The following is a 10727-nucleotide window of genomic DNA, read 5'->3' as shown; positions in this document are numbered from 1 at the left end:
GCTCCGCCTCCCGGGTTCACGCCATTCTCCTGCCTCAGCCTCCTGGGTAGCTGGGACTACAGGCGCCGCCACCTCGCCCGGCTAGTTTTTTGTAGTTTTTAGTAGAGATGGGGTTTCACCGTGTTAGCCAGAATGGTCTCGATCTCCTGACCTCGTGATCCGCCCGTCTCGGCCTCCCAAAGTGCTGGGATTACAGGCTTGAGCCACCGCGCCCGGCCTACCCGACCTTTTTAAGTGGCTGGTAATGATTAGCTTGTTCCTGACAGTGGGTGTCTTAATCCTGTGGCCTTTTATAGCACAACTTTTGATATTATTGTTTTTTGTTTGTTTGTTTGTTTTTTGAGACGGAGTTTCGCTCTTGTTGCCCAGGCTGGAGGGCAATGGCGTGATCTCGGCTCATCACAACCTCTGCCTCCCGGGTTCAAGCGATTCTCCTGCCTCAGGCTCCTGAGTAGCTGGGATTGCAGGCATGCACCACCACACCCGACTAATTTTATAGATATTGTTTATTATATTAGGTTTTTCTTTTGTCCTGTCTTCAGCCTTCACCAGCACAGGCTTTGACCGTCATACTTCTCCAGTGTTCAGCCCTGCCAATCCAGAAAGCTCAATGGAAGACTGCTTGGCCCATCTTGGAGAAAAAGTGTCCCAGGAACTGAAAGAGCCTCTCCATACAGCATTGCAAATGCTCCTGAGCCAGTGAGTTACACTGCTGAGTGGGATGTGCTTCTTTAAGTAGGCTCTGGATCTCTCATGCGGCGCTGGATTGGTTAGGGCTGTGTTTTAGGTGAACAGTGTTAGGCTCTGGATCTCTCATGCAGCACTGGATTGGTTAGGGCTGTGTTTTAAGTGAACAGTGTCACTTCTTTCCTCAGTTTTCTTTATATTTTCTTCACTTGCTTTCCCAAAGCATCTTTGTGTTTTGAACGACAGTTTTGCTTTATAGGAGTGATTTAGCTATTCCAACATAGATTTGTTAATTTGTATTTACATGTTGAGCTGTCAGGTTTCAATGAATGCTTTTACCAAGTTGTAAATACAAGTTACACTTCCCCCGACCACTTTTTACTGCTATTTCCTCTAGTGGCGACATGAATATAATGACTAGGGTTTTGTGCATTTTAATGTGGGATTAACACTATATCTGTATTTTAGAATTCTGTATTTAACACAGTGTTGACCGGGTGCGGTGGCTCACGCCTGTAATCCCAGCACTTTGGGAAGCCAAGGTGGGCGGATCATGAGGTCAGGAGTTCAAGACTAGCCTGGCCAATATGGTGAAACCTCATCTCTACTAAAAATACAAAAATTAGCCGGGCGTGGTGGCATGTGCCTGTAGTCCCAGCTACTTGGGAGACTGAGGGAGAAGGATCGCTTGAACCCGGGAGGCAGATGTTGCAGTGAGCCGAGATCGCGCCACTACACTCCAACCTGGGTGACAGAGCAAGACTCCATCTCAAAAAACAAACAAATAAAAAAAACCCAAAAAATTACATCTGTATCCCAGAAGTTGTTCAACTTGAGGGTTGCACATCTGCCCTTGGAACTGCTTCTACATTCTTACAGAAGGAACTTCTCTCCTAGCTATGGTTCTGACCATATTAAAGCTAAAGGCAAGAAGCTAGTAATAAGGAAAGTATTAGAACCAAATCATTTATTATAAATATTAAAAATCAGCCTGTAATCCTAGTACTTTGGGAGGCTGAGGCGGGGGGATCACTGGAGGTCAGGAGTGGAGACCAGCCTGGCCAACATGGTGAAACCCCATCTCTAGTAAAAATACAAAAATTAGCTGAGCATGGTGGCAGGTGCCTATAATCCCAGCTACTCGGGAGGCTTAGGCAGGAGTATCGCTTGAATCCAGGAGGTGGAGGGTGCAGTGAACCAAGATCATGCCATTGCACTCCAACCTAGGTGACAGAGGGAGACTCCATCTGAAAGAAAAAAAAAAATTTTTTTTTAATTTTAATGTAAGCAAAGTATATATCGATTACCATTTGTTAGAAGAAAGTAATTTGGGTTTTAGGAGAATTTGAATTTTTGCTGCGTAGTATTGTGAAATGAGCAAATGTAAAAATACTAGTTATGCTTAAACAGTGAAATGAAATCGTATTTGGTAATCTCAGTACTTTGGGAGGTCCAGGCGGGAGGATGGCTTGAGGCCAGGAGTTGATGACCAGCCTGGGCAACATAGCCAGACCCTGCATCTACAAAGCAATTTGTTAGAAAATTAGCCAGTGTGGTGGCATGTTCCTGTAGTCCCAGCCACTTGGGAGGCTGAGGTGGGAGGATTGCTTGAGCCCAGTAGTTTGAGGCTGCAGTGAGCTATGATCACACCACTGTGGCACTCCAGCCTGGGCAACGGAGCAAGACCTTGTCTCTAAAATAAAATTTAAAAGTCGTATTTGGATTTTCTTAACCTAATATATAGTAAAACTTAAATATAAATGTAGTGAGAAGTATATGGGTGTTGGGAAATAAAACTTACACAGAAAATTTGGATTTACAGCAGTTTTCAAAAAGTGTTCTATGGAGCCTTAGGCACTGAGGTGCTGCAGGGGTCCTGAAGAAGTGAGGAATAGTGAGTGGGTTGAGCTCATTAGGGCCTCTCCACTCTTCTTTCTTATTTATTTATTTATTTATTTTAAATTGTTTGTAGAGACAGGGTCTCACTGCGTTGCCCAGACTAGTCTTGTAACTCCTGGTCTCAAGCAACTCTCCCACCTCAGCCTTCCCAAAGTGCTAAGATTACAGGTGTGAGCCATTATGCTGTGCCTTATTTATTTATTCTTCCACTCTTCTTAAACCAGAGCACGTGGACTTTCATATGTTTTCTATTCTGAGGTTACATGTAAGACTTAAAGAAAGAAATTTGCTGCTTCGCTCCTCTCCCCACAAAAATGTAAAAGTTATCAGGACCAGGAGTAAAATAATGAAGTGAAAGGTGCAGACAAAAGAATCTTTTCCCTGGCTGGGCGCGGTGGCTCATGCCTGTAATTCCAGCACTTTGGGAAGCCGAGGCGGGCAGATCACGAGGTCAGGAGATCGAGACCATCCTGGCTAACACGATGAAACCCCCGTCTCTACTAAAAATATAAAAAAATTAGCCCAGTGTGGTGGCGGGCACCTGTAGTCCCAGCCACTCAGGAGGCTGAGGCAGGAGAATGGTGTGAACCCGGGAGGCAGAGCTTGCAGTGAGCCGAGATTGCGCCACTGCACTCCAGCCTGGGCGATGGAGCGAGACTCTTCTCTCAAAAAAAAAAAAACGAAGAATCTTTTTCCAAATTTGATACAGACTTTGGCTTGGAGCAAACCATGTCACCCTTAATATTTCAGTTCTCCATGTGTTAATTTTAACTTTATGGTGTAGTATAAGCTCTTCAAAAAACAGTGGTATGTAACTTTTTTGAAGTTTTGTTTCTGAAGTCCTTTTTATGATCTATAGGAAAAAATTGATGTCTTCCACAGCAAATTTAATTTTTAAAGGAGAATTGGCTGGACGAGTTGTTTATTTTTTCCAAAGTCTTGATAGAATTATTTTTGAAATTGGTTATGTATCAAAGTCAGGTCTCTCTTTTTTTTTTTTTTTTCAGAATCTGTTTTTAGAAGTTTTAAGCTCTGTTACTTGTACTTGAAAATAACTAATGGAAGGCTGGGCGCGGTGGCTCAACCTGTAATCCAGCACTTTGGAGGCGAGACGCGATCACGAGGTCAGGAGATCGAGACCATCTGGTTTAACATGGTGGAAACCCCGGTCTCTACTAAAAATATAAAAATTAGCCCAGTGTGGTGGCGGGCACTGTAGTCCCCAGCCACTCCAGGAAGGCCCCTGAGGCAGGAGAATGGCGAAACCCGGGAGTGGAGCTTGCAAGTGAGCTGAGATCCGGCCACTGCACTCCAGCCTGGGCCGACAGAGCGAGACTCCGTCTCAACAAAAAAAAAAAAAAAAGAAAATAACTAATGGATGATACTAGAAGTATTATAAAGGTTGAAGGCAATATTGTAAGGTAGAAAATACACTGATTCTTTCAAAACGTTTTAAATGTAGAAGTTATGCTGAACGCTTCCTTACAGAACATCTGTGTTCAAAAAGTGTCCCTGCTCCGCTCTTTTCTTCTTTGCTCTATTGTAATAAGTCACTAGGTAGATTGGTTATTTAGCTACTTACTTTTCTATGTATTTGATTTCCTTTGAATGTTTTTAATCTGCTGCATTTTTTTGTGCATATATGTCTGTGTATATAATGTTTCAAATCATGTTTATTCAGATACCATGCTAAAATTCTTTAGCATGGTAAGACCAAACAACCAGTAAGGACTACTGTGACCCCCAGCAGCACCAAACAGTTCAGGAAAGGAATGAAGGACTGATATATGCAAGTAAAGCTTCAGGGAGAATAGGTAGGTAGACTGTGTAGTATCTGCTGAAGTTCAAGTTTTACACAAATTCTGGCTACTTACCCAAGGCATCTGAAAAGTACTAGGCTCACTTTAATGGGAAGGTGATGTCAGGAAGATAGTGTATGCTGATATATTTCATTATTTAGAGGCCATCTCTGTATCGCATTTTCTTTCAGCATCACTGTAGATTGAATTTGAAACAGACTTAGGAAATGATACCTGTGGGTCATCCAGGATTTCTTTTCTGAAATATCTGGACCACGTGCTGTTCAATGCAAGTCACATATAATGTAGGGTTTAATATTGTATTAAAAACTAGAACCATGGTAAAAAGTAAAATGAAATTTATAAATTTTTAATATTTTATTTAGTCAGTACATCAAAATATTTCAACATGTCCTTCAGTACAAAATGCTGAGCTATCTTGATTGTTTTTTCTTCTCATTGAATGTCTAGTGTGTATACTATACCTTCACACACTGGCCCACATTTCTAGTGCTCATTAGCCCCATGGTGACATGGAGACATTGGTCATGGCATGTGTCAGAATCTTAACTTGAATGAAGTAGTGTAATGGCTTTGATTACCAGATCTTAACTGAGTGTGAAATTCCTTGCCTTGCTGGCTTTCCAGCTATATGGGTTTTTGGATAATTTCTTAGCTTTTCTGAGCTTTGGTTTTCAAATGTGATATTGGATAATATTGTAATATAAAATATAAATATTAAATATTAAAACCTAACATAATAGGCCTAAACCAATAAGTGTAGCTATTATCAATCTTAAATATTCTTTTTTTTTTTTTTTTTTTTTTGGTTGAGACAGAGTCTCACTCTGTCCGCCCAGGCCTGGAGTGCAGTGTCCGGATCTCAGCTCACGCAAGCTCCCACCTCCCGGGTTTATGCCATTCTCCCTGCCTCAGCTCCCGAGTAGCTGGGACTACAGCACCCGCCCCTCGCCCGGCTAGTTTTTTGTATTTTTTTGTAGAGACGGGGTTTCACTGTTTTTAGCCAGGATGGTCCTCGACTTCCTGACCTCATGATCCGCCCATCTCGGCCTCCCAAAGTGCTGGGATTAACAGGCTTGAGCCACCGCGCCCAGCCAATCTTAAATATTCTTGAACTAGGGAGGTCATAGGCCACAATGGTCAGAGCAGAAAAATGCCTTTGGGGTGGGATTTTAAAACCCTACAAAAGCAAGACTCCTTCTTTTCTTTCTTTTTTCTTTTTTTTTAATTTGAGATGGAGTTTCGCTCTTGTTGCCCAGGCTGGAGTGCAGTGTCGCAGTCTCGGCTCAACTGCAACCTCTGCCTCCTCAGTTCAAGCCATTCTCCTGCCTCAGCCTCCTGAGCAACTGGGATTACAGGCACGTGTCACTATGCCAGGCTAATTTTTGTATTTTGTTTTCTAATTTTTGTATTTTAGTAGAGATGGGGTTTTGTCATGTTGGTCAGGCTGGTCTTGAACTCCTGACCTCAAGTGATCCACCTGCCTTGGCCTCCCAAAGTGTTGGGATTACAGGCGTGAGCCACTGCACCCAGCCCATTCTTTCTTACATGTTTGTTAATATTTTGCCCAAAGGGAGGGAAGGTAAATTTTAATCTGTTAATTTTAATTAATATATTTTAATTAATTTTAAATCTATTTTCTGAGCAATTGATGCCTTCATATGTTAGTTGGTCCCAAGTCTTTTGTATTTAAAATTTACACGTGAAACCGTGCTTAAAATAAAGTACTTGAAGTACTTTCTTTATACTCAAGAAATGAGTGAGTGTTATCAATGATTCGAGTTTTGGGTATGACTAAGACTTACATAGAAATAATCAGAAAGGCTTATCTCTCTACCCTGGTATCATAATAATCTAAGTTAAAAATAGGACTCCAGCTCGGGGTGGTGGGACAGGCCTGTAATCCCAGCTGGCACTGAGGCTAAGATGGGAGGTATCAGTTGAGCCCAAGGAGTTTGAGACCAGCCTGGGCAATGTAGGTGACTCCATTTCAAAAAAAACCAAAGTTTTGTTTTGTTTTGTTTTTCTTGAGATGGAGTCTCACACTGTTACCAGGCTGAAGTGCGGTGGTACGATGTTGGCTTACTGCAGTCTCTGCCTCCCTGGTTCAAGCGATTCCCCTGCCTTAGCCTCCCGAGTAGCTGGGACTATAGGCACACACCACCACGCCTGGCTAATATTTTGTATTTTAGTAGAGACGGGGTTTCACCATGTTGGCCAGGATGGTCTTGATCTCCTGACTTCGTGATCCACCCGCCTCGGCCTCTCAAAGTGCTGGGATTACAGGCATGAGCCACCGTGCCCGGCCCAAAAAAATTTTTTTAATTAAAAATTTAAAAATTGGACTAAATTTATTGCGATATTGATTTCAACTCTTGTCTCCTCTATATGAAGAGTCTTCCAGTGACATGTCTCTTTAGTTTTAAAATATTTTAGATTTTTTGCCTTTAAGAAAAGTTAAAATTCTGGTTTTCATTGTACTTATGAGATCATTTTTATTTGTTATTATTTTATCCTGTATTCAGGTATTTCTTTGCAGCATAAAAATCCTATCCTTTAAGTTCCAAGCAGTTACCAAAAAATTACTAGAATATACATTTATCTTATGTTATTAACTATTTCCCAAGCATGTATCACAGCTTATAGAATGCTTGAAAAAAGTGCATACCAGTGTGAAAAGCCACATCTTGTACAAAACAGTATGTTGAATAATCCTTGTCACTTTAGCAAAAAGTTCAACAGAGTAGTGACTGTATATTTATTCATCTGGAAATACAGAATTTTCCTTCTTTGTGACACAGACTTTTAAAAAAATCTCTACAGGCCAGTGACATATCAGGCATTTCGGGAATGTACACTGGAGACCACAGTTCATGCCAGCGGCTGGAATAAGGTATCATCACAATGATCTTTTCTCTTAAAAGATTTTAGTGTGTTAATGATAAAATATAGGAGGAATTGCTAGCATCATGCAGCAGAAAACTGTTAGAGCTCGTACTTTAATGCGCAAATCTATGTTAAGTGGATATTTTTGGTTAAATAACTGGTTTTTTGATTAATGCTGCAAGGTACTGCTTGGCTCAAAATTATGGTCCTATAGTATGGCCCCTTCCTTTCTGTCCCAATTTTCCCATCATTTCTTCATTTCTCTGTGTTAGACATGCCATTTATCTCCAGAAGGTTATATATTTATTAACATGTGATTGTGTTTGGGGAAGAAGAATAAAGACTTCACTTGCGAGGTAGCCTCTTCCTGTTCTCTCAGATGAATAATACCATTGATGTTTTATAACTTACACAGTGTCTCGTGTCACATACCATTTGAGCATCCCAACCATCCTTTGCAGAAGACAGAATAGATTTTATTATTGTTTAGCTAGTTAGGTAGGTAATCGGAAAGAAGAGTTCAATGACTTGCCTAGAATCCCTTGACCAGTAAATATTGGAACCAACACTAGAACTAAGATCTGATTCTAGCTTCTGTTTTTTCCACTGTACATACTGCTTATCTACTATCTTAGACTGTATTATCTGCTTAGCACCTTGAGAAGGCAGGGTGTAGGGGGATGCAGTATGGGGTGGCTCAGTGCAATATGAGAAAGAAGGGCAGCCCTGAGGGATACAGTGCTGGAGATGAGAAAATTCAGGACTGTTACTGTTACAGACACCTACCTCTATGCAGAATTGTCTGTCATGAGTCAGACATGTGACCTTATGTACCTAATTGATGTATATTAGATACATAACCAAACTTGTTTCAGATTTTAGCTTTGCCATGGACAGGATGTATGTCTGTGGGCAGGCTCTCTTTAAAACAAGTAATCCTGAAAGCTAATGTTAGTCTTGTCTTTTATATTTCTTCGTTTTTTGAGAAGTCTCGCTCTGTCGCCCAGGCTGGAGTGCAGTGGTACGATCTCAGTTCACTGCAACCTCTGCGTCCTGAGTTTTGCAATTCTCCTGCCTTAGCCTCCTGAGTAGCTGGGATTATAGGCGCCCGCCACCATGCCTGGCTAATTTTTGTATTTTTAGTGGAGATGGGGTTTCATGTTGGTCAGGCTGGTCTCAATCTCCTGACCTTGTGATCCACCCGCCTCGGCCTCCCAAAGTGCTGGGATTACAGGTGTGAAGCACCACGCACAGCCATTGTATTTCTTTATCAACATTTTAAAGCGATTAAATTTCTGATTCTCTTCATGTATATTCTGGTAACAGCACTCCTGCATAGTAAAATGGGCAAAAAAGGTAGAAAGAAGAGAGTAACAAAAGGTTTAAATACATTCACTTATTGAACCCCATATTATCTAAGCTAGACCATTAAAATAGATGCTCTCCAGCTTGCTCAAACAACAAAGTATTTGTGCACTTCCCAGCCATTTGCATCTTTCTTGGAGGCAAGCACTTTATAAAGAAATACATACTTAACTCTGTAGTAAAATGTGCAACCTTATAGGAGTAAGCCTTAGATTAGTAAGTATTTTATGCAGATGATGGCTAAATCTTGGGAGTGGGTGCGAGCTGCCTGCTTTCCTGGTAGTTTATTCCTTGCATCCCATTTGTACTCTGGAACAAAAGTTACTCTGCTTGCTCTTCTTGCAGTTAGGGAATGGTTAAGTCTCTACAACAAGTTATGACTGCTTTTTCTGGGTTCAAGTTTTGTTTTATTTATTTATTTATTTTACTTTTTTTTTATTATTATACTTTAAGTTCTAGGGTACATGTGCATAACGTGCAGGTTTGTTACATATGTATACTTGTGCCATGTTGGTGTGCTGCACCCATCAACTCGTCAGCACCCATCAACTCGTCATTTACATCAGGTATAACTCCCAATGCAATCCCTCCCCCCTCCCTATTTTATTTTTATTTAATTAATTTGGTTATTGTTTTGGGAGACAGAGTCTCACTTTGTTGCCCAGGTTGGAGTGCAGTGTGCAGTGTCATGATCAGGGCTCACTGCAACCTCCATCTCCTAGGTTCAAGCGATTCTCCTGAGTAGCTGGGATTACAGGCATGCACCATCACGCCTGGCTAATTTTTGTATTTTTAGTAGAGTCAGGGTTTCCCCATGTTGGTCAAGCTGGTCTTGAACTCCTGACCTCCTGGGCTCAAGCAATCCTCCCACTTTAGCCCCCCAAGTAGCTGGGACTATAGGCGTCAACCACCGCACCCAGCTAATTTTTTTTTTTTTTTTTTTGAGATGGAGTCTCGCTCTGTCGCCCAAGCTGGAGTGCAATGGCACGATCTTGGCTCACTGCAAGCTCTGCCTCCCAGATTGACGCCATTCTTCTGCCTCAGCCTCCTGAGTAGCTGGGATTACAGGCTCCCGCCACCACACCCAGCTAATTTTTTGTATTTTTAGTAGAGATGGGGTTTCACCGTGTTAGTCAGGATGGTCTCAATCTCCTGACCTCGTGATCCGCCCACTTCGGCCTCCCAAAGTGTTGGGATTACAGGCGTGAGCCACCGTGCCTGGCCCTTTTTTTTTTTTGAGAAGGAGTTTCACTCTTGTTGCCCAGGCTGGAGTGCAATGGCACGATCTTGGCTCACTGCAACCTCCATCTCCTAGGTTCAAGCGATTCTCCTGAGTAGCTGGGATTATAGGCATGCACCATCACGCCCAGCTAATTTTTGTATTTTTAGTAGAGTCAGGGTTTCCCTATGTTGGTCAAGCTGGTCTCGAACTCCTGACCTCAGGTGATCTGCCCAGCTTTGGCCTCCCAAAGTGCTGGGATTACAGGCATGAGCCACTGCGCCAGGCCTTAATGTTTTGTATTTTTAGTAGAGATGTGGTTTTGCCATGTTGCCCAGGCTGGTCTCGAACCCCTGAACTCAAACCATCTGCATACCTCGACCTCCCAAAATGCTGGGATTACAGGCATGAGCCCCTGTGCACAGCTTCTGGTTCAGCTTTTATATTTGTTTGTATAATCTTCATATAATAGTTTTAAAATTTATCCATGTGTAGTAATATTAAGGTTGAAAGTTTATTTTAATAAGGAAATGAAAGCAATAGATTCATCCTCTGAGGATGATTAGAATCTGATTAAGTGCCACTTTTATAAATGTAAAACAAAATCTTAAAAACAAAATTTTAAGAGAGGGATAATAGAGCCAGGAATTGCCTTTCGTTTATCATTCTTATAGTTGTTGGTCAGTAATCATAAACTAAATTGATTAGCTTATTATAACATGTCAGTTTCGTTGTTTCTTTTCTCTTAAAAACTAAGCTTTTTCATTAAAACCTAAAAGAACCTGTAAATTTTTGACCTAACAGTGTTTACGTGCCAACAAAGATTAATGTTCACAATGATTACCCGACCT

At 41.6% G+C, this 10727-nt stretch overlaps 1 protein-coding gene across 8 annotated transcripts in view; it reads left to right on the top strand.

The window, feature by feature from the left end:
• Positions 1–10727, top strand: part of BCL2L13 (BCL2 like 13) — a 115202-nt gene that overhangs the window by 62056 nt on the left and 42419 nt on the right. For 3 of the 8 annotated variants that reach the window (XM_017891333.1, XM_017891337.1, XM_017891338.1), the window contains exon 4: positions 543–699. The exons of 1 other annotated variant lie outside the window; for it this stretch is intronic. Coding sequence is in view for 4 of the 7 variants with exons in the window: in XM_017891337.1 (XP_017746826.1) it covers positions 543–699 (157 nt within the window). In the remaining 3 variants the exon portion in view is untranslated. Of the gene's footprint in view, positions 1–542; positions 700–7229; positions 7300–10727 lie in introns of all 8 variants that reach the window. 4 more of the 8 variants (XM_017891331.1, XM_017891332.1, XR_001889040.1 and 1 more) reach the window with 2 other exon arrangements.

Source organism: Rhinopithecus bieti, unplaced genomic scaffold, assembly GCF_001698545.2.
Source record: "Rhinopithecus bieti isolate Rb0 unplaced genomic scaffold, ASM169854v2 scaffold_20777, whole genome shotgun sequence".
Taxonomy (NCBI): domain Eukaryota; kingdom Metazoa; phylum Chordata; class Mammalia; order Primates; family Cercopithecidae; genus Rhinopithecus; species Rhinopithecus bieti.
This window is presented reverse-complemented; position numbering and strand designations above follow the sequence as displayed.